Source organism: Psammomys obesus, unplaced genomic scaffold (genome assembly GCF_907164565.1).
Source record: "Psammomys obesus unplaced genomic scaffold, mPsaObe1.curated_primary_1811, whole genome shotgun sequence".
Lineage (NCBI taxonomy): Eukaryota > Metazoa > Chordata > Mammalia > Rodentia > Muridae > Psammomys > Psammomys obesus.
Genome location: NW_026596131.1, coordinates 5,520,047 through 5,544,780, shown reverse-complemented (window position 1 = coordinate 5,544,780; position 24,734 = coordinate 5,520,047). Strand labels below are relative to the sequence as shown.

General features: G+C 43.2%; 1 protein-coding gene across 2 annotated transcripts; it reads right to left on the bottom strand.

Moving 5' to 3' along the window:
- Positions 1–1,300: 1,300 nt before the first annotated feature.
- On the bottom strand, positions 1,301–17,249 carry Prkar1a (protein kinase cAMP-dependent type I regulatory subunit alpha). 2 transcript variants are annotated; one of them, XM_055592141.1, is made up of 11 exons: positions 17,100–17,249; positions 14,234–14,416; positions 8,772–8,942; positions 7,935–8,026; positions 7,695–7,756; positions 6,641–6,687; positions 5,868–6,026; positions 4,414–4,474; positions 3,224–3,345; positions 2,411–2,492; positions 1,301–1,675 (listed from the first exon to the last, which is right to left on the bottom strand). In XM_055592141.1, the coding sequence occupies exons 2-11, from the start codon at positions 14,408–14,410 to the stop codon at positions 1,503–1,505; spliced, it is 1,146 nt and encodes a 381-aa protein (XP_055448116.1). In that variant the 5' UTR covers positions 14,411–14,416; positions 17,100–17,249; the 3' UTR covers positions 1,301–1,502. The 2 variants fall into 2 exon arrangements, with proteins under 2 accessions (XP_055448116.1, XP_055448117.1); XM_055592142.1 differs by lacking the exon at positions 17,100–17,249 and adding an exon at positions 16,601–16,725.
- Positions 17,250–24,734: the final 7,485 nt, after the last annotated feature.

Sequence of the window (24,734 nt, the reverse complement as noted above, 5' to 3'; positions counted from 1 at the left end):
CTATCTACCGCACAGTAAAACCTACATGAAACTTCTTTCCCACATTAGTAACAACCTAAAAGCTTTTCAATCTAGAAGAAAAAGAAAAAAAGAGAAAAAAAAATCTATCATAGCCAACAATTTAAGTTAACTGGGAAAGGGTAGGAGGGGACTGTTAATCAGAACCACATGCACACACATGGAAAATGCTTGCAGTCACTCCCAAATAGAACCTGACATTGTACACAAATCACAATGGAGATAAATGTGCCTAGTTACGAACTGTGAAACTGTGTTTAAAAAATAACAGTAATAAAAATAAACTGTTGGGTTATCATTGGAATAATGTAACACGTAAGGCTGGAAAATACTGAAATACAGTTAAGACTCAAATACAAGTTTACTTTATAACACACAAACAAACAAATAAAAATCAATAAAGTTTACCAGAGAAATTCAAGGTTAGACAGGAAAAGGCAGGACTCTCAGCAGGATGGCTTTTCAGACCACAGCACGGCCACATCCCACCCACCCCCGTTACCACGGACCGGAGAGACTAACCCCAAGCGTGAAGCTTCCTGTCTCCGGACACCTGAACTCACTCCATCCACCTCCATCTCCTCCTCTCTGGGGCTTGTTCTAGCTCTGTCTAGTTCAGTAAATCCAACCTCTAGAGTCAGTAACTGAGGGTAGATCACACTAACTAATCACAGTTAACTACCAAGAGTATAGACTTCAAATTTTCACTCACAATTCTGCATCTCATCATCAGTATTTGGCACCAGCTGGATAAACAGTTATCAGAATCTGTGAGCTGAGACAGATGTAGTTAAGTCACGACCCAGTACTTGCCATCTACAACTTGATTTCAAACTTAAAAGGCAGGTATAGACAGCCAGCCACACTGGAGTATTTTAGGGTTGGAGGAGAAACACTAGCAATAGACAAAACCAGGCTTGTGGGGGGGAGGCGGCGAACTACCTGTGTCTGTCTGGTAATTAGCACAACATAGGCATTTCCCACACTTAAACTAGTTTAATTACAGGCAGATGTCTTTCTACTGTACTAGGATTTTTCTATATTCATTCTTCTAATCCTTAAAGGTTAAAATCATTTATTCTATAAAGAAATACAGCAAACATGGCCACAGTCTAAATATGTCATTTTGTCATATGGAAATGAAAATCTGTGTCACTTAACCCCCACACTATCACATCACTGTGGTAATTCACTGGTGCAGGGACTGCCCTCACCAAAAGCATGGCGCTCGCTGCCCAGGTTGAACACTAGCACTGCACAGAGAGAAGCAGTAATAGCCAAGTCCATGGAACTCTCTATTTATTTGTCAGTGAGCATTCACTTAATGCTCCAAATGAAAAATGGTGCAGTAAAGCAACTTTTAGTATAAAGAGACAAGAAGCTGTGAAGCCAGTGGCCACTTGGCGCTGCAGATAGGGAAGAGAAAGCAGTCTGCATGAGTGAAGCATGGACTGGGGAGAAGAGAGAGGCACAGGAGGCAGATCTCAGACAGACAGTGACACAAAGCTGTTGTACTGCTGGATGTTTCGCTTGAGGATATCTGAGCATGGGCCAAGGACACGTTCAAAACGAGGTCGGTCCAACTTAACGCACTTCAAAGGGCCACGCGCAACCACAGTGGCAGCCCGAGGACGATTCATCAGTAGGGCAATTTCACCTAAGGAGAGAAGACAGATGGCTAAGAAAAGACTAACATCCATGGAAGCCATTTCCTTAAAGGGTCTATGTCTGAAAAAGAGAACAAAGATTAAACTTTTCTACTAACTCAGCGATGTCACACAACATTTGTACATTAAAAAAAATGCTACCAATTAACAGAAAGTAAGCCCCACAGTCATGCCCACAATCCCAACACTCAAGCGGTGGAGGCAGACAGGAGGAAGGTGACCAGTAGTTAGAAGCAAGCTTCACTGTACGGTGAGATTCCAGGTAGTCTGGGCTACAGAATGCACAGGTGTGCGTGCATGAGTGTGTGCACGTGCGTCTATTAACTGAGTAAAGTTACATCTTACAGCAGTTCTCTAAGGATCAAAAAAAGAGTATAGGTTAAGAAATCTAGCATGCAGCATGACTACAGCCCCTACACTTAAGAGGCTAAGGCCATAGATCTGAAGAAGGCCAGCCTGCACTGTTACCACGAGGCCCAATCTCAAAAGCAATAACAAAGGCAAGATGAGATGGTATACATTTAATCCCATCACTCTAGAAATACAGGCAGGTGGATCTCTGTGAGTCTGGGGCAGGCTGGTCTACAGAGTAAGTTCCAGGCCAGACTCTGCCTCAAAAATAAATAAGTAAATGAGTGAAAATAATTCAGAAGACCAATTCTGGAAAACTACACTGTCTTGTGAAGAAATACTTAAGCCATGAGTTGTGAAAAAGTTTAACATACCAAAGTAATCCGAAGGCCCCAGTCGTCCCACTTCAACAAACTCTTCGTTTTCTGACCGACGCTGCAGGACGGCAGCTGTGCCCTGTAAACAGAAGTGAGAAGCTAAACCCATGCGTCCTCGCCCAGCAGATCTAAAGATCCTGTGCAACCGCAGCTACCTGGGTGGACCCGGCAGTTACTTCACCTTGCACCTGCTCTTCCAGTCAAAGGTGAATGAGAAGGCAAGTGACTCCCCACCCCCCAGAGTTCTGTGATTTGCATTTAACCAGCACCCTGCTATCAAGATTCTTATCAAGCTCAAGCACTTAAAAAGGAGTTTAGACTCAGGTTAGTAAAAGGCCAAGCCCAAGCTTGCTGCATCTTTTGAAAATAATATTTTATAGACCAGCACACTGAGGGTTCATGTTTCTATGGGTGTGTTTGCAGTGTGACAAGAGTTCAGCCTCTGAAGTAGCTATTTGGACCTGCTTGGCAAGCAAGGTTATAGGCAGATGTTTCACATAACACTGACTTTTAGAACTGTAAATCATTACCAAATCGCCTAAGTACTTATGTTTTAAACAATGGTTCAGAATTTGTTATGGCTGAGGGGCTTTTTAGCAGGGCAGAGTAATTTCACCAGTCATGTCTAGTTAGGGCCCTTCCAGAATTTTGACTCCAATTCTTTAAAACTGTAGCAGCCTACACATAAAGTTGTATTTTGAACTAAATGATAATTTTTAAATAAAATGTCAGGTAGCCCTAAAAACTAGGGCTACAAATTAGAATTGGCTGTGCCTCTTTAGGTGAACAACACTGTAAGGAATCAAATACCTCTAGGATAATGAAGAACTCATCCCCTGGTTCTCCTTGCACCACAATCTTTTGTCCATCTTCAAACTGGACAGGCTCCAATGCATCAGCTACTGTGAGACGCTCCCACTTGTCCAGAGACTCTGAAAAACAAGAATCAAAAGAATTTCTCTACATATTTGTTATTGCTAAAAAATAAAAAGTACAATTTAAGAAAAAAAAAAATATCTCCAGAGATGCAATCTAATAGCATTCCCACTCTGCATCTGCATCTCAAGAGAAGTCCTGCAGACGGAGCATGCTAACATCTACCTGTCTATAGCCACTGCTGGTCTCGGCAGGACTCGCCTTTCACTGTAGATAGTCCTGAGCCTCTCTTTAACTCTAGTTTGCTTTTATCAACTGAATCCAATGGCAAAGGACTAAGAAAATGCAATTCTGAACATTACCCAGAAGCAAAGCAAACCTACAAGCAAGCAAGCAACTATAACAGCTTCCCCATACACCCCACTGCAAAGGTTCAAAGAATTCATCCATGTAACCACTCAGTGGAGTTTACTTTGTGAATAACAAGGAGCTAAAAAGTAACTTTTGTTTCCAAGGACCCAACTAATATTCAAAACACTACAACAAATGACAAATAGGTGATCACTGTCAAATCACTGTAACAAAACAAGGACAGATCGTCATCTGGGAAAAATAACTACCAACACCCCATACAGGACAGGTTTTAACATCTCCCAGTACATAAGGAAATCTACAGAAGTATGTTCAATTAACCTAAATTTTGACATGTCTGGATCTTTTCAAAAGATATCTAACTTTTATGAGACAAAACCCATCAGACTCCACCCTGGAGGAGCAGGAGAAGCTGCAGTAGGACTAACTGTGAATGTCCAGAGCCTAGAGCATGTGAGCTTCCTGCTCCTGTCAAGGGGACGGGTAGCATCTACAGCATCAAAGCTTTTCCCAGTGATCACAGGGTCTGTCATATGTTAGCAAATTGAAATCACGCTAAAATTACCATTAACTCTGTCAAACTTTCAGCGCTGTCAAAATTCTGTATGATTAGCAAAAGCAAAGAACAAAAACCAAACAAACAAACAAACCACTTTGGAAACACGTATGAATGAGCTGGAAAGTTTATGTCATGTAAAAAGTTGTGCCAAATGCTTCAATTTATCAATTCTCCATAATTTTCCAAAACTCACCTAAAATAGACACTTTACTTAGGAATTCTTCATACATCTTCCTCTTTCTCAGAGTGCTTCCCTATAAACAGAAAAATGTCATGTTCAAAAGAGATGTAATTATCACACAATGTTATAGGATAATTTATATTTACATTGTAAACAAACTAAGAAGAAAAGTAAATACAAAGCTTTTGGCTGTTGCTTCTTGACTTATGGCCATTTTCTCTGACTTGTGTAGCCCTCTAAAAAGCTTTCTGTATGGGTTCTAAACAAGCAGCAGCTATGCAGCCCAGGGGAGTGCACAGTTCTAACAAGTAGTGAAATGCCAAAGAGTTCTCTAAAGAGTAAGTATGTGCCTAATGCCTAAGTGAGCACGAGGCCTGCACACCACAGCTATCTTCCCAGCCCAGAACCCCTCCTCATAGGCTGCCTGCAGGAAGAGACTACTGCCACTTACAGGTGAGAACACAGTCCCACAGCCCTAGGCTTACACAGCTGTACCATCCTGAGCACCCTAGACCTCATCTAAGACAAGTTTACTGGGGTACTTGGGAGAAAACAGGAATGTTTTATGTGCCTATGAGAAACTTTGCTCACAAGGTCAATGACCTCAGCCTTACTATATGCACCTGCATAAGTGTGAATGTACATGTGTGCTATTACACACACTGCCCTCCACAGCCACGGTTCCACATCTACTATCACTGCAGACCTAAATCTTAGGAGAAGAGAAGGACGAGGTACAGGACACTGTTGCTCAACATGCAGACTTTCTTGTCATTTTCTACAGAGTACATCAACCGCCAGTCTTTTAGATAGTGTTTACCTGGCTTTAAATATCCCAGCTAAACTACTGATGGCTTAAATCACACAGAGTATGTACACCCATTATGTGCAAACACTATGTAGTTTTAGATAAGGAACTTGAATATGCATGGGTTTTGGTGCACATAAATGATAGAAAACCAGAAGCAAAAAAAAAAAAAAACCTCAGTGGGAGATATGGATGGATGGATGGATGGATGGATGGATGGGTGGGTAGATGGGTTCACAGAGGTGGGAGAAGAACATGATGCCCTCTCCCTCAGGTCCAAGGGTATGATATTATTTTAAACAAAAATCCACAAAGACTTCAAAGTATCTAAGATGGCATATTTTAAAAGTGCGTATGTCTATGTGTAGGTCTGTGCACACAAGCACACTGTCCATTGAGTCTAGAGAAGGCATCAGATCCCCCGGAGCTTTAGTTACAGGTGGCTGTGAGCTGTCTGGTAGATAAAACTAAACCTGGACCCACTCCAAGAGCAGTACATGCTCTCAATCATTAAGCCATCTCTCTTCAGCCCCAGACTGGGTATTTTCAAAGAGCATATGGGCACCACAAAAAAACTTAAGAAAACAATTCAGGAGGCCTAGTACTATTCACCAAAACATGAGTCACATGAGTCAAAAGTCTAATCACAGCCTCTCACCATGAGGATTCTTCGGTAGCTGTCTCGGTCGATGCCCCACAGTTTCACATTTGTCTTTGCTTTGACAGTGGCTGCTCTAGGTGTTCCATAAATCAAAGCCAACTCTCCGAAGCTCCCTCCTTCCCCAACGCTGGTTGCCCATTCATTATTGACATAGACCTAAAATAGAAATCGTATCAAAAAGTGTTTGTCTAGATATATGAATATGTTAATTCTCAAACTTTCCAAAAGAAAGATTTCTGAACCTGTTTTAAACAACAGTATATATGCTACATCTGCAGAGCAGAACAAAACCCCTGACTTCTGATGAGTTACATGATCTGACAAAGGTGCCCTGTCCGGCAACGAGAAGTGTTCAGGCAGGCACTGGCATCAAGTGACACACTTACAGAGAGCGGTGCTGGGCACTTTATGTGGATTAGGTGACTGAATTTGTTAATAAGCCTATGAGACTGATGTGATTTTTGTCCTCATTTTACCGGTTTAAAAAAAAAAACCACACACACACACACACAATTTTTTAAGCTATAGTATTTCACAGCAGTGTCCTGAGCTCCACAGGATACATGTACTTTCCAGTTGCTACCCAGTGAAAGTAGTGAACATGTACAGATAGGCAAGCTACCTTTAAAAAGCTTGTATCATAAAAATACCTGGCAAATGTTGATGGAATTGACTTATTAAGGCTATACCGATCTGCCCTTGCAAACACTGTACTTACTAATTAGAAATTAAGTTAAAATCAAGATTATATTTTTGCTATTAATTCTTACATCCATTTCTCCTTGATCAATCACATAGAAGTTATCCCCTTCATCACCTGAAAAAGAGCAAAATGTCAGGCTCATTATGAAACAATCATAATTGTTTAGTTAACACAGAATAGTAAACTCATGGGTGGATGCTAAGTGAGGGAACTTAATGAAAAACAAGCAACATTTTTTTTAAAAAAGGGACATGAAATCAATCACTCCTTCTGGTCAACAAAGAGTACCTTCTAAAACTGGACTTTATTAAAGCAACTTAGGGGACCCATGAGACAGCTCAGATTGTAAAGCACCTGTTGCCACTCAGACAAGCTGAGTTTGCTCTGAGTCCCCCATGGAGGAAGGAGGAACCTATTTCCATAAGTTGTCTTCTAAGTACCACACACCAATGCTGCAGTGCACACAAGCACATGTATGTGTATTCACACATATAAACACAATAAATCAATAAAATGTAATTTTAAAAATGTTAAGCTACTTATGCATACAAAACTAACTGCTATGGAATACACAAACACAACTAAACAGTTAATAACAAAAGGCTAGGCTGCCACAAAATAGGTAAATACTTGGCTTATGAAGATCCATGAAAATGTTAAGAGAAAATATCAAATTTGAAAAAGAGAAAAATTTTTAATAGAAAAAGAGAAAATATCTAATAAATATTCTTGTTAGTCTACATGAGCAAAAAGGATTAAAATTCTGTAGGAGACACAGATCCATATAATAGATGAGCTATATGATGCAAAATGTGGGTGGTTTTGCAAAAGTGGTTATTAAATCAATAAAAAAGATGTACGAATTACTGTCCTGAAATTCTACACAATATCTAATGAAAACATAGGCATTCCCTTTATCAGTGACTATAAAAGTTGTAAGAAATATTAATCTGATAGAGAAAGTGTTCCTTTTAACTTAAGAGAAGTACTTAATGAAGAACTAGGACACAATACTAATGCCAAGCCCAGAGAGGTAAACAAGGTCCAGTAAAACGAAAACAAAAGCAACCCCCAATCCCACCCCCCTTCCTATAGTCCCAATGCACAGCAGCAGCCCTTACCTTGCTGAATAACTGTCTCTCCAGCAATAAAGGAGACTGGAAACATAGCATCAAAAATGTCACTGCAGAAGAGAAGAGGCCTGGGTTAGTCATTGCAGGTCTCTTCTACAGATTTCAAACATTAGCATTAAAGCTGTCAGGTTCTCAGATCTATATCACATGTTGAACAACTAAGAGCCTAGAACTTGCAACACTGACACAAGTTTGACACCACTACCCCATTGGGAAAACTGCACCTACCTTCTCTCATTGTCATCAAGGTGTGAAAATAACACGTTCTTTTCGATGGCTTTGGCTAAAGCAGCCATTGTCTTATAGTCTTTTGGTATAACCTAGAAAAATATTAAAGGTCAAATGACAACCTAGAAACCAAAGACACTTCATGTTTGCAATTTGCATTTCAATTAAATGCCATGCCACATAATGGTATTTTGAGTTAAATATTTTTACTACAACACACCTGTTTGATTCACAAACTACTCAACAAATACTGATTAATGCCCTTGCCTACAGCCAGGCTTACACTTAAAAGATCTGTACTTGATTCCAAGTTAACAACTAAACCAAAAACACCTACATCAAGAGGCAAACTAAGTATTTTAAAACAATTAGACACTTTATAAACTATGATCATACAGTATTGTTAAGTTTCACAAGCATCAAGCACCTGGAGCCTATATTTCTCCTAAAAGTTAAAGCCTAACTAACTAAAATGGTTGGCAGGTTCTGAGGAAGAGCTGTCCAGGATGAATGCAACTTGCAGGATAAAAGGTTAAAGCCAAAACATGAAATACAGGTGTCAAGCAAGAGACTAATAGTATGAGCTGTGAGACAAGGCAGTACTGCCTGCTTCTGCTGCAAAAGACGAGCACAAATATCAGCAATGTCTAAATGCAGTTGCTCACTGGTTTATAATCACTACTTTCCTTCTCTGTGGAGCTATTACAGCAGTCTGTTCTCAAGAGCTAACAACTGTACCTTTGTCTTTTGTTGAAACAGAGTATGTACTCATCAAAAGAACAAAGCGGACTACGAGGTGCTCAGAAACAGTTCCCACCACTCAGACATCAAGACTACCTTTCTAACATAGGACGCAGCATCTTCCTCTGTGTAAACTTCAGCACTGATAGCACCACGTCGCCGACGGCCCTTGACCACTGGGTTGGGGGGAGGAGGAGAGATCTCATCCTCCCTTGAGTCAGTACGAGTACCAGTTTTCTGTAGATTCTGAATCTGTTTTGCCTCCTCCTGAAAGAAAGGTTTTGGGTTTTTTGTTTGTTTCGTTTTGCTTTTTTGCTTACAAAAGTTGGTCCCCTCAAATTGCACTGCGCCCAGCCTCTTCCAGTACCAACACAGGAAGAAGTGAATTCCAAATAAAAGAAGGGAGTAAATGGGACAACAGCAAAATCTGAAAATAATCACTCCAGCACAGTTCCTCGGGGTGGTGCAGCATACTTTATTAGTGGCAATGCCATCAATGATTCTGAAATCAGTGACTTCTTTTTATCTACTTGGCCTCTCACTAAAAATGTTCTTAGGCCTGAAGAGAATAAAGTAAGAATGCTATCTTCAACTTCTTTGCTCACTTCAACCATTCTTTGACTCTTCCAAAATATCTTTCAAATTCAAATTAACTTAGCAGTAAGCAATTTAGAATAAAAATGCTTTTAAAAATGTTAACTACTCCTTTCTTGACGCCTACATAGCTCTAGCCTGCTTCTACCAAACAACTGGAGGACTCTAATATCTCCAGAAAAGGTGAAACTATGACGACCAAGAAGTTATAGGGCTCCTTTTTATTAGTAGTGCTATCATAACAGAGTTCTATTTCTTCCCAGGGAAGAGGTATTAACCCGGGGGGTGGGGGGGGGAGCCAAAATGAGAAAAACAAAAATAACTGTATTATCTATATGTATATTTACCAATGAGCACATTTACTCCTTGACTCAGTATTCTAGTAATTGTGCTTCTAGAAATCTAAAACAAGCTCATGTGTGAAAGGACATCTATACAGAAACAATCCTTATTAGTTTTTTTTTTTTTTTCTTTTTTCAAAATAGAACACTGAAAACAACCAAAATGAAGATCAGTGGGAACAGTTATACTGTATTTATACAACAGGGTTGTTACCCTGCATTAGAAAACACAAGCAACTGACAGGGCCCGGGAGGTATCTGTCAGTAATATGCTTGAGCAATCCTAGGCACCTGAGTTCCAAGCCCCATACCCACTTGAAACAGAGAGACACTGTAATTCCAGCCCTGGGAGAGCCAGCCTGGAAGAGCCAGGCTAAGGAGGGACCTGTCTCAAAAACACAAGTTGGATGGCTGTTAAGGAATGGACTGTCCTCTGCCATCCACACACTGCGTACTTCACATGCATATGCACACGCAAGCGCGCGTGCACACAAAACCATCCTTTCAGAAATGAATATATCTGTAAACATGCAGAACTTACACCCAGAACACTAGCTTCATGCAAAGATTGTAACAGGGTGGAAAGAACTTTCACTGTTAAACCCTTCTATAGTGGTCCAATTAGTCTGTGACTCATTTAAAACTTTGTATATTTTAGAAAATTCACTCATTTCATTCAGATAGTCCTAGTAACTGCTAAGCCCTTCCTATCCCATATTAACACAGAACTACAAAACTTAAGTCTCCCCTAAGCATTAAAAACAAAAAACAACAACAACAACAAAACTAAGCCCCTCAAACTAGTCATGTCATTTCAGAACTTTTCATTAAAAATTTCACAAATGAGCCCTGGGGAGATGGCTGCCATGTGAGCATGAGGACCTGAGTTTGGATCCCCGCACCCAGGCTTGGCACCCAGCTTACTATGGGTGCACACATCCATAAACCTTAGCACTGGGCAGGCAGAGACAGGCAGATCCCGTTAGCATTCGAACCAGCTGGTCTAGCCATCCAGCCAATCAGTGAACTCCAAGTTCAGTGAGAGATCCTGCTTCAAAAGATAAGAGAGCACCTGTTACCAATCTCTGGCCTCTACATGCATGTATTCACATTTGTACCCACTAACATACAGCACATACACAGACACTTTACGCATTGCAATGCACGCACGCATGCGCACCTCACAAATGAAGTCTCATTTAGGACTAGACTCTAGCTAACCAAATTTTAAAGATAATTGAGATAACAAAAGCATTCTGCTGTTAACAACCTGTGGATTCCAGTGAGTCTATAAAACAGCAATCTTGGTGACTCAGAGCCATCACTGAGATCATCAACTTCTAGTATGTACTATAGCATATTTTTATATCCTTAGTCTGTTACTGTCAGTCAGCTATGAGTCGCCCTCTTAGCTCTGAATCTATTTACTGGTTAGTAATTTTCCTCACTCTTTCTGCAAACGCTCTACACTAGACTGAGTTTAAACTCTTAATTCTTAGGTTCAAATTCTGTTTCTACCACTCTTTTAATATGTTTTCCAAAACATCTCTCTCCTCCCTGCCCTTGTCATTCTTCTCCATAGACAAGCTTCCTACTTGAGGCTTGGTCACATGACCTGCTTGGGCCATAGAATATATAAGTGGACAAGTCATACCATGCACGAATTGCAGTCGGCCTCTGGTGGCCTTGGATTTCTGTTCTTTCTCTGACTTGAGATCAACAAGCCCTCGGTAATGGCTGTTCTTTGTACTCAGACCCAGAACAAGATACACCAAGTGAAGACAAGTAGGCATATTGTTGGGGGAAGGTTTTGTGCACTGTGCATTCAAATACTGATTTCTGCATCCAGAGATCTGATGGCAGTTTGGACGTTGGCACTGACATTTCTATGAAGCATCTCCTGTCTCAATGTTGCATGAAAATTGTTCTCCATAACCTCTAATTGGTTAACAGCTGAACAACCTATAGCTGGGCAGGAGAGTTTAAGACGGGATTTTTGATCCTAGGAGGGGATCCCAGGTAGAGTGAGAAGGTCACCATGAAGGGAGTTTCCAAGAGGACAGATGAAGCAGGAGCTGCCAGGGAGAGACTAAGATGGCAGGTAGCAGGGCACATGGCTGGGAAGTAGGCCAGGTCAGCATAGTCAGGTTAGAATAGATGAATACCTGCCCAGCTACAGTGCTTAAAGCTTATGAACAAATGTAACAGGTATCCATGTCATTATTTGAGAACTAGAGTGGGTGTAGAAAAACCCAGTTTTACATTTGGAGTCCAACACAGGGCTCGAAGCCACAACCCTGAGATTAGAGTCTTGTGCTTTACCGACTAAGGCACTAAAATTCTAGTATTACATATTGTGGCTGCCTAGCTAACTCCCAGTATCACAGCTATGATTTAAGTTCCCTTAGACCCAACTACTGCCTCAGCAAAGTGGTATGAATACCCTGCTATTGGGGAAGAGGGAGACTGTGTGTGCATGTAGCACTTCACTAAGAATCTGGAGACACAGGAGACACTCAAAAGTAGTAGATTCAACTCCTCGTATCAAGACAGGCAAGGTTCTAATAAACACAGGCATAAGAGCGCTCAAGCTCCAGGCACAAAGGTCTGAACTAAAATGCAACTGTCTCCATTGACCAACTCTGACTATTCTGTGTATTTCTTCTGAAGCCACTGAAGGTCCCAGAAACATAACTCCTGGAAAATGGGGAAACAGATGGTAAAAATGTTGAGTTTACTTGCAGACATCAAAATTAACACGATATATGAAATGATGGCTTTGGTAAAGGCCAAAAATCTAGTTAATTGAAAATTCAAGTGGAATATTGTATGTATTCAACTCTGGCAAGCCAACAAAAACCTCAATGTACGAGAACGGCATTCTTTATTATGTAACTTTTACTGGGGGACGAGGGGAAGGTCCATGCATATTAATTCTAAAATCCCACCTACAGAGAAACTACAGTAACGATTATTTGTTGCTTTCTACCTTGGTTAGTCATTAAACACTGCTATGATAATTACAGGCTTTGAAATTAGTGTCACACACTCAACACTCCCTATAAAAAGATAGGCACTTAATGTCTCACCAACTTAATCCTCTCATTTGATTTCTACAGATGTCTGAAGAAGAGGGATCACCTTACCGTGACCCATTTCAGAACCAGATCTCCAGGAACATGCTTGATTTCAAAACAGAGCACACTCCTGGCCAGTATGTCCATTATTTAGTGATTGCTTAAGTAAGAGAAAGCCAGCATTCTACTAACAAGTCCAAGCTGGTAAGGCTGTATTCAGAGGGACTATTTAGTAGTCATCCTTTCCTCAGTTAGTCTAATCATTCTAATCAATAGCATTTTTAAAAACTTTCCAAGGAAATAGTATAAAATAATACCTGCCTCCTGAGCTACTCAAATACTTCTTTAAAATCTTCATATACATATTCTTTTACATAAAAACTTGGACAGTAGGAAACTACCCAAACCAATGTGAATACAGCAGATATTTCTACTGTACAACTAGGTATTAAACATGAATCAAGAGAAATGAGCCCCAGTGTTCTGAACCTCTTCAAAACTTGAACATTCACAGCAAAGTCATACATTCACACAGTGATTCACAGGAGCAAATCAAATCAACTGTTTAAAACACTGAGCGATCCAAAGTGTTGCAGTCATTTCTCGAGGGAAGTGCAGCAAAGCATCCTCTTACATACAACACTGTAGTTCTGCTTAGAAATGAACATCCTGGAGGCTGGAATGAAGGCTCCATAATCAAGAACACTTGATGCTCTTACAGAGGACTCGGGTTCAGTTCCCAGAACCCACATGGTGACTCACAGCCATCCGTAACTCTAGCTCTAAGGGATCCAACACCCTCTTCTGACCTCAGTGGGCACTAGGTAAGCATGTGGTATACATACATCCATGCAGACAAAACACTCATACACATAAAAATAAGCAAATCTTAAAAAAAGAAAAGGGAAGAGATGCATATCCTATGTGCCTGTTGGTCACACTTGACCCACACAAATCACAGATGCAACAACAAAGAATAAAAACCAAACCAAAGATTTTATGGGAAACAAGTCCTAACCAAAAGTATAAGCACAGTAAAAATGTGCTAACCATCAATCTCCCATCTTCTTCTCCTACAGTTAACTCAGACGTCTATCTCACAGTAAAACAAGAGTTTAGAACTTATTTAGCTTATACATCTCAAGCTGGATGCAGATGTATTTCTACAGTTTCAAGGTGAGATAAACTACGGCACACCTGCTCCTGAAGAAAAGCACTAACTGCTTTAACCATTTCTCAAATCAAACAACTGTCCCGCTACTTTTGATTGATTTTCCCTGTTAGTCTATTTTAAATATTAATTAAAATAGTTAAAACCAACTGTTTGGAAACCCTATTAGCCAAACAAACAGCATCAGCTTAATTTCTAAATTCTGATTAAAATTACTACAGAAAAATCCTTCACTGAATGATAAATTTGCATTTCTGGTAATCTTCTTATTTGGTCGGAATTCCTGTTCTCCAACAGGCATAAATCAGCTGGGTTCAGCAGCACAAAGCCTAACAACCGTCATGGTCATCGCATGTCTCCCTCATTTATTTTTACCTTCTCCAGCCTCTCAAAGTATTCCCGAAGGAATGCCATGGGTCTCTCGGGTCGAGCCGTGCACAACTGCACGATAGAGTCCTTCAGCAGGGCCTGAATGTTGTGCTTCTGCACATAGAGCTCGCATTCCCGGAGACTCCGCTCTTCCTCACTGGTGGCATTACTACCAGACGCCATGGTTCTCTGGGAGAAAAAGCAGAGGTAAACTGGGTAAACTATAAAGCACAAAAGCAAATCTGGTCTGTAACTTATTTAAATTCACCCAGCAACAGAATCATGTAATTCTTTTCCTTACTCAACAGAGTTTGTTTAAAGAGTTTGTGGGGGCTGGGATATAAAATAATGTACAGAATTTGAATTCTTCCACATAAGCATTTCATTTAGTTTCTACTGTTCTATCTTAGCTCAGCAGGCACTCAGAGAAGACCCTTAGCTCCTGGGAGGAAGTATGAGCCAGTATGCCCTGCTGAGCAAGCAAGGCAGGAATGAAGGCTCTGGCCCTTAAGGGAAATTTCATTCAATCCTCTTGCAAAAGACATCATGATGATGATGTGGGAAGTGTGTAAATGGTAAACAGGACGGAGAATTACAAGGGCACACAGGTCGGCTCTAAGTGAAAGCACAGAACACAAGGAAGAACATCTGACGCTCCCCTGTGTGCACCTCCTATCCCACGAGCAAAAGCTAATGTCACACAGCAAACCGCCAGGGCAAAGCAGTTGATTAGCCAAGTATTAGTGGAATCAAATTTTCTGAATCAAAAGGAGCCTCAGATGCCTTTTCTCAGCAATCTTTCATTCCATTATCTTTTTTTAAACTCCAGCCCTAGATGAAGCAATACAATTACCAGTGGAAGGAGCTGAAAGGGCTGTAGAACAGGAAAATAATCTCTATCAAGCAAACTATGAATGTCTTCATCTGCACAGGAACACGTTAAAAAACACTGGTTTAAAGCTTGAAGGATGACTCAATAGATAAAACTGCACTTCAACTACATTAATGTGAAACAGAAACAGCCAACCCGCCACAGAATTAAAAGCTTGGTGCTTTAACAGTCATTCCGTTTTCCTCCTATTCCTAATTACTAAGCACTTGAGATTAGAAGATGACTCCCTCGCCACTCTGCAAACCAATTTAACACTAACCACTCTTAAATTACAAGGCGCCCAGACTCACTGAGGTAAAACTGTGAATTTAAAAGAAACGACAGGATAAAGAGCCACTTGAAAGTGTTACATTGTTATCATTTTGTTTTGACAACTTCCAAGATAAAGGTCAATAGCAATCAACAGAGCAGGAGAAAGTTGGTGGCTCCATGACAAGTACAAAAACTAGAAACTACAAGGAGAGACATAAGAGATGGTAGTTCAGAATAAATACTAAAGGGAAGATGTATACTGTAAGCTAACATTTGCTCTAGCATGCTTCCTGGTCAGACAACTCTATGAAACAAAGAATCCACTTCTGTGGAATTTTCTCTATTTCAAATACTGCAGGCCACCAGGAACACAGATAAAAGAAATCTTTTACGCACTAAGGCATCCAGTCTTATTTCAAGAATGTCAGAACCTGTATTTAACTGATCAGAGAAATGGGTCTAGGATCTGGTCTTTGGCTGATAGATGACTCAACGGGGCTTAGTAAGTGGAAAACGGTCTATGCATTACAAAGACCAGAAAGGTAAAGACAGTACAAACACTACCCTAAATTACTTCAGTCACCATGTGAAACCCCAAATAATCTAATTTTGTGGCCTTAATATTTTTAATCAGGCATTTCTTGATTCCACATTTGTACTTCTTTTTAAACCCCAACAACTTAGCTTCCCTCCAAAACAAATACTTTAAAACGTCACTGCATTGTCTATTCATAAGAGGACAGATTCTTGAGGATATTTGGTTCTGATAAAACTCTCGATTTCCGAAGAGCTACACTGGAGCACCTATTTGAAACGCTCTGAGTGCCTGTTGCTGATAACGGCCCACATCTCCTTTAGGATGCCAAGTAACACTAAACAGGGCCTTGGGGGGGGGGGGGGGGGGCACTGTCAACTGCGAGCTTTCATTTGTCTGCTCAAGAAACCGATCTATCGTGGCACCCTCAAGTCACTGACTGGCACCACACCCGCACTGAGCTGGAGGGGTTAAACAGGCGGGAGGGCAGGAAAGTGCCCTTCATATCAGTTAGGCCACGGTCATGACCACTGGGTGCAGAAGGACTACCCCTCATCCCCCACCGGGCGGGAGGCCTCAGATGTTGAGCAGGAGGCCAGGGAAGGCTGGGGTGGGCGGTGGGGGATGGAAACCGGGAAAGGACTAGAAGGGTAGGGGGGACAAAGGGAAATGGATCTAGACCGAAATCACCGACTGGAGGGGTGGAGGGAGACGAGCCCGCGAAGGCGAGGAGAGCCAAGTGCAGAAACGACCAGGTGGAGATGAAGACTAGAGCCGAGTGTCAAGACCAGACAGAAGAGCCATGTCGGATTCCGGTTGGAAAAACAAATAATAATAATCGAGCTGTTGTCCTTCAGGAAGTGGGGGAGGGAGGACGGGCGCGGAAGCCGCGGCGCGCGGGGGCGGAGGCGGTCGGGGAACCGAGAGGCCGAGGGCCGCGCAGGCCCGGGTACCGAGGAACACTAAGGCCGGGGGCGGAACGGCGGTGGGAACGGGCCGAGGGCCCGGTGGCGAAGGGGTGCAGGGCGGCCCGGGGGGAGCGAGGCCTGCGCGAGCACCGCGGCCGCCTCGGAGGCGCAGGGGGTGCGGCCGTCCCCCCGCAGCGCGCTCCCCGGGGCGCCATCTTGGCTCGCTCCTGCGCCTTCAGGAACGCGCGGCGGCGCTCCCGGGCCAGGCCACGGGCCCGCACTCACCTGCGGACGGGCGGCGGCGCGGGTAGGACTTGGACAGGGCGAGGCTGCCAGGGTACCGGGCGTCCTCGCGGCTCAGCTCGCAGCCTCACTCCACTCCGCGATAGCGGCTCCGCGGCAGCTCCACCGGAAACGAGCCGACCGCAGCCAATCAGCGCTCGGCTGCTGACGTCAATGCGCCTCGCTCTGGCCAGAGCGGTTGCCTTGGCAACCTTAAAGGTGCAGACGCCTGGCTGCCTCCTCCCTCTACCCTTAAGCGGTCGACGTCTAGCTAGAGTGGTTCTCGTGCCCAGCATCTATCCATCTTATCTTGTGGAGAATGCCCAGCCCGTTCCTCGCTCCCATCTTTTTCTTCTATTCCCGCTAACCTGTTTTCTGTCTCCTTTTTTTTTTTTAGCTTGCCCCTTCCTTACCAGATGTAGGGGTCCTCTAGATTGTTCCGTTGTTCAGAGATCTCGGCCTCTCTCTTCTTGAGTTCTACTCAGGCTCTCACGTCTGCCTCCCTCCACGCCTCTGCTTTTTCTCCCTCCCTTCAACCCCTCCTCCGGCCCACGTGGGGCGTTTCAGTGACAGGTGGACCACTCTGCCTTGGGTCCTTGGGGGGAGGAGGGGTTACATGACCCTGGGCGGGCGAGGAGATTCCTGCTGTTTTCCAGGCTCTGGAAGAGTAAGAGACCCTAGCGGATCTGCCATAGCTGAGCCCAAGCGGATGCTGGGATGCTCCTGATGGACAAAGTGCTCATCCTGTGTAGGCCCCGCGATACCCGGAGCTCTGGACTGTCATCCGGTCCAAGAAATCTGAGCCCTCATCAGGCCTCTGTTTGGCAAATCTGACCGCTGTCTCCTAGAGTGAGCTGCCATCAGTGGAGGCCATACCGTGCCTACAGAGGCACAAGACATAGGAAAAGACTTACAAGAGGAGACCCCGTCCTCATAATGCCCTTTCGTTCTATCATGCTGTAGTGTGTGGTGGAAAGTCATTGACCTCACAGGAAACCTCAGTTTGCAGGAAAAAGTAGGAGAATTTTGGAGAAAAAGATGACCTCGTTATTCCTTCAGCCAACTTTACCCCATAAATATCTGAAAATGAAAGCAGGGGAGACAACTTTAGACATAGGAAGTTAAATGAATAGAGTGGGCCTAAATAAATACATAAATAAATTAGCCACTTGCTTTTGTATGGGTCTGAGTGGCCGCAACTTTTTAACAGCCTTGTCATGTATGTTCTAGGGTAGTGTGTGTAGAAAATATCATGGATTTCAGACTTACTACCAAAAGAAAGGCTACAATATCTCCTGCATAATTTTCATATTGATCTCTGGTTAAGATACGAGGGTTAAATGGTATTTTTAAACTTCACCTTTTCAAGCTCGTCTTCATCCTTGAATACCCCAGACTACGATAAGGGCTCTGAATATTAGTTATGATTAACTGCTGGTAGTCGGAGGAAAGAAGGGGGAATAGAAGAAGGAAGTTCCTCCCTTTGCTACCTCCCCACCCCCCAGCATGTTGACTATTGGCTTTTTTTTTTTTCCAGAGATGAGTGGAATGTAGGATTAAAGACTTGGTCATATAGGATTTCACCCTCCCCAGTACAAAGAAAGGCTGATAAATGCAACCCTAAGCTGGCAAACAGGAGAGGAAATTTGATAGCACTCAGCATGCCTGGTCCTGCTCTGAGGAAAGGAAAAACAAAACAAGACAAAAAAACACTGAAGATAAATCTGAGTTTGTTTTCAGGCTCTGCCATCTCGGGTGATGGACTTAATCTCCTTGAGCCTTATCTTCCTCCATCTCCAAAGGATAAACGAGACTGTATTAATATTGACTAATAAAAACAAAAGTGTGTATAGCACCTACCACGTTTGGAAACTGTCCTAGGTGCTTCAGACATACTCATAATCATTCTATGATGTAATCATTCCAAAAGGCCATGACACCAGAAGCTAAGTGACTACAGCTAGTGTGGTTCAAACCCAGGCAGTGATCATAGATCACTCTCCTTTGCAGCATGCAACACACACACATACACACTGCCCCATACAATGTGGGAAACATTAAATGAGAGTTTTCTTCTTCTTTCTCTTCCTTCCTGAACTGCAAGATTAAGTGTGAGCGGTTTTGTGTCTAAGCAGTAGCGTTACCTTCCTAAGGCAGTTAAGCCACGTTAGAAGAAGGAGAGAAGCAAGCTGCTGACATTGAGCCCGATGTTTGGAGTGACAGCTGCTTCCTTGCTAAGACCTGGCCAAGCATCCCCATTCAGCGGCACGCGGGCGTCCGTCCAGCCACCACCATTTCCTGTGTCGGTCACACTCAGCCTTGTTCTAGCTGCCAGATTCTCATATGCCAGGGCTTTAGAAGACAAAAAGGGAAATGGGCAGTAGATAGCTGAGCCTGGGAGGGTTCACTGAGACAGCTGTTGTGAAAACCCAACAGCCTCCGGGCTTTCCAGAGGGCGCAAATGTGATTGCAATGCCACTGGGCCCCTCTGAGAATGCCAACTTGTCAATTACATGGCATAAATAACACTGGTTTGACCATGGCATCTTCAAAATTTCCCCTCCCCAGAGACCCTCTGCCCTAGACTCAAAGGTCTGTCATTTTTTTTTCTTTCAGTGTGTGCCCTTAAGAAATTTACATTTCTAGGAAGTAAGTTTGTAAGTAAATTTTATTCTTCAAAATAGAATCCCATAATTGCTATCACAATGTTTGTGAAACAATAGCAAAAATAGTGTTGGTTTTTTTTTTTAAACTGGGACATAAGAAGCAAAAGCAGAAGAAAACGATAGCATAAAAGGAATATGGTAACCTAGAGGGATGGCTCCGTGGTTAAAATCACCTGCTGCTCTTGTAGATCTTCAGTCACTTCCCAGAGCTCACATACCAGCTCAAAATCTCCTATAACTCCAGTTCCTGGGGACCTGATACCTCTTTTCTAGTCGCCTCAGGCAAGAGGCATCTATGGGAGAACACCAAGCATGCACACTTTATGCATTCAAACCTACAGGTACTCAGACTGGGCGTGGTGAGGGCACGCCTTTAATCCCAGCACTCAGGGAGGCAGAGCCAGCCTGATCTACGGAGCCAGTCCAGCTACACAGAGTGACCAAAACCCAAACCAAAACAACAACAAAAAACATACAAGTACTCACACATGAAGCTAAATAAAAATAAGTCTTTTTCTTATTTTAAGGACTATGGAGGTCGGGGTGGGGGGAGATGGCTCAGTGGGTAAAGTGCCTCAGGAGAGTGAAGATCAGAACATTTTAGCCTCTGCACTCATTTAGATGCTGGGTTGGCTTCATAGGACACTTCTAACTCTGCTCAGGGAAGCAGAGACAGGAGCCCCATCCCTGGAACAAGCTGACTAGCTGGACTAGTTGAATGAGTAAGTTCTGAGATCAAACAAGAGACCCTCAGACCATTAGGTAGAGAGGGGCTGAGAAAGACACCCACACCAGCCACACACACCACAAACTTTTTTGAAAGAATTACTCTGGGGGCTCATTTTTTAGTGTTTCTTATGCCTAAAGTTCCTGTTGGCTAAACGCAGATCCACAGATTCCCAATTTCCCAGGAAAACTTTACAGCTAATTGCCACCTAGTTGGGGTATGCACTGGTCTGTGTATTCATGCTTCCTAGGGGACCTAAAGTTATAGTTCTGAATAAAACCCAGTTCCAGCACACATCAAAATGTCAAAGGTTGTCCTATTTTTCCCCCAATGGAAAGTGAGCTGAACCAAAGAGGGATGTTTATCTTGCCCGTGTACTGAAACACTTTAAAAAAGGAGAGCAATCTCGTGTCTCACCCTAACGAATGAGTTCCAACTAAAACTATCTTTACTCCAAACATACTTTCATCCAAAATAGCATATTGAACTCTACATGCTCAGTGACAAGAAGGAATTATGTTAGCAAGAGTTCACCAGAGAACCCTTAGAACCCATAGGATGTATATACAGAGAGAGATTTTTTTTTTAAGGAATTGGCTCACACAACTGTGGGAGCTGGTAATTCGCAAAGCTACAAGGCAGGTGCAAGACTGTCCAACAGGCTAGACCCAAGCAAGAGCTGATCCTGAAGTCTGACGTCCCAGGCAGACCACCTTCCTCAGTCTTGTAAGACCTTCAGTAAAGTAAAGTAGGTCAAGGCACGTCTGTGTTATGAGGGGCGGGGAATCTGCTTTATGTAAAGTCCGTGGTTTGAATGCTTATAATATCTTCAAAGAAAATGTCACAGCGTAACCTAGACCACAGGTTCTCAGCATGTGGGTCGCGAGCCCTTCGAGGGGTTGAACAACTGTTTCACAGGAGTCATACACCAAGCTGGTACTGACCTAGAAGCTTCATCCCTACTGGCTAGTTTGCATAGTGCTAGAAGGTGCTATGCACATTTCTGGGGGGGAAAGGCAATCAACAGTCTTACCCAGATGCGAATCCAGTGAAGTACTCTGAACTAACAGCTGACCTGGCAAGATATACTGACTTGGGCAATAGCGGCATGGCTGTCACAGGAGTAACTAACCATTGTCCAGTCAGATTTAAGGCCCATCCGCAGAATGGGAGTCATGCCTAATATTGTTAACTGGGCTAAGAACCTGTGGCTGACTAGCTCATAAGCCCTGAGCTTATTATTATTGTTTTAGTTTATTATGCTAAATGAACATTGCATCAAACTGCTCCTTGGGTACTTTATACTCATAGGTGAGTGCATTTATCAATGTTCAGAGAAGCTTAAACACCTTTGTTAGTCTGCACGATGGTCGTGGATAAGCCTTAATAAGGAGCTCTGAACACTGCTCACCGTGGAGGGATCTTGGCTTGCACACTTGTATTTGCCCTTGGATTTGGATCTCAGATAGAACTTTCTCATACTTTGTTGTGGCATGGCTTTAACCACTTGTTCCCCCTCCCCTGTCTCTCTCTTTTACACACACACACACACACACACACACACACACACACACACACAGGCGGGGTTGTCCCCACTCTCTGCATTGGCGGGTGGCTTCCTAGCCATGACTAAGGTTTTCACAGACCCTTTATTTCCTCCAGAGAAGGTGATGCAGTGTTTTCCTGCTCTTCACCATTTTCCCACCACTCATTAATAGTTCCAGTTTGCTCTTCAGCCCTGGTTGGAAATATGAGGGGTCAGCATCGTACAGGAAGCACAAGTCCTGTATGCTTGTGACCTAAGGCTCATGCAGTAGGCCTTGGCGGTTAATAGTCAAAATGGAGACACACCAAGGGCAATGGTGTAAAGTTATGACTCACTCTAGCTTTCAAAACACAGTCCTCCAAATGCTAAAATCCAGCGAGGCTCGAAACAGCGCAACGTTTGCACCTAACCCCAGCTGTACATGGTCCCTGACTTAGAATGGTTTGTCAAACAATTTTCCACTTTACAATGGGCTTAAAGGATGATGAATGCATTTTCAACTTACAAATTTATTAAAAACATAATTCTCCTAAGCTGAAAGCATCTATACTTTAAGTCAAAACAAATAATGTGTCGGCAGATATTAAATTTTTATTCCTATAAAATGACGTTTTTACGTGTTCAGAGGATATGCTGTTGGTTTTTTTTTTTTCCTCATATATTCTATTCATGGTCATTAACTCCATGGGTACAGAAGACAAACAAATTATACGCAGCTGGGATTTAAGGTCACCTGATTTTAGATATGTGTAATTCTAGCTCATACATTTGTGTCTACCCTGCACTCTGACTTGAGAGTTTAATGCGTGTCTACCTGGCAGACAATGGACAGCAGGGTTTCCTGGAGGAGTGGCTCTAAACTCACGGAAAGGCACAGGGAGAGTTGGCGAAAGCACCCACCACGTCTCAGAACTTGAGAGTTTGAAGCAGAAGTCCGAGGTCACCTGGGGAAATTGCCATGTTTACAGATCCAAGGAAAGCCCTGAGCTACAAAGTGAGGCTATTTCTCAAACCAGGAAGCCAAAAATAAAAGCAAACAAAAAGAGTTGGTGAAGAGGGAGAAGGAACATGTTTTGAGAAGAAGTCAGAGGGTCTCAGTGGAGGGCATTTGGAGAACCAGCTCATCCAGTTGAATATGGAGCTGCCTTGGTCACTACATGCAAACAGCACTCAGGAGGGCTGACTCTGTACCTGGAACAGCTGCAGCGTTTCAGGTGCGTTACCTCAGCCTTCCTGGCCACAGCCTTTTGAGACGGGTGTAATTTTATGCTCATTTTACAGGTGAGGCATCTAGATGCCTTGCAGAAATCACATAGGTATAGGGTATGTCTCAGTTAGGGTTTCATCGCTGTGAAGAGACACAAAGACCGTGGCCATTTTTATAAAAGAAAACGCCTAACTGGGGCCGGCTTACAGTGTCAGAGGACTACTATCATCGCGGTGGGAAGCGTGACAGAGTGCGGCAGGGAGACATGGTGCTGAAGAGCTGAGAGTTCTGCATCTTGATCTGAAGGCAGCAGGAGACTGTGTGTCACACTGGACATAACTTGAGCGTGTATGACCTCAAAGCCCACGGCCACTGTGATACACTTCCTCCGACAAGGCCACACCTCCTAACAGTGCTACTCCCTAGGGGCAAGCACTCACACTCATGAATCTATGGGGGCCATTCCTGTTCATAACACCACAGAGCAAGAACTTGAGTGAGGCTTACAAACCTGGTGTTTCACCAGAGAACTACTGGAGCCCTTCGTGGAGGGGAGGGTCTTGATGAGGGGATATATCAGAAAGGCTAGGGGATACCAGCCTAGTGATGATAGCAAAATTGAAACTGGGAACTTTGGGGAGTTAATACTCATGGAAGATGCCAACAGGCCCTGGAGTGAGTCTGAAGGCGAGAGGGCAGCAGCCTGGTTGAAATTAAGGTCATTTGTCCGGTTTCCAAGAACTGAGTGGGGAGCTGCCAACATTCCAGCCAAGGCTGTGGGAGATAAGGGCATGGGAATTTTTCCTAACAGGCTCAGAGCTATCTGTTAAAGGCAAGAGCCAGCCTGCTAGCACCATTCCCTGATAATTATTCAACATTTTCCCCTTATCATATTTTTCAAAGTGCTAAGAATTGAACCTGGGGCTTCACACATGCTAGGCAAGTGTTCAGGAGTCAAGTGACTTGGACTATAGCTTTGCCACTTACCAGCTATGCGATCTTAGGCACACTCTTCGTCCCTTTAAGCTTCAGCTTTCCCAATTACAAGATGGGGGGGTTAGGTATCTGTTCTCTGAGCACAGCTCTTGGACATGGGAGCCTATCATACTATCAGCCTGTTCATAGTCATCCATTCATCCTCCAAGGAACATACAAGTAGCCACAGACCCAGGAAGCTCTTAAGATTTGAAGGAAGTTAATTGAATAGAGCTCAAAGTCATTCTTCAACAACACCAGCCTCATCTCAAACTCCACTTGTAGGTAGTGGCTTCCGTGTCGGACAAGACAGACCAGGCATATTCTCATGACCAAGGAAGTATCTCCAGGACAGTCATGTCTATGCAGGGATCTGATAGTTTTCTCATCGCTGTGACAGGGTGCCTGACCCAACCTCAAAGGAGGAAGTACTTATTTTGCTCATGGTTTCAGACTATGGGGGCACTGGTGTAAGAGCTGACGTCATGGTGGGCAGGGAGCAGAGCAGAGATGTAGT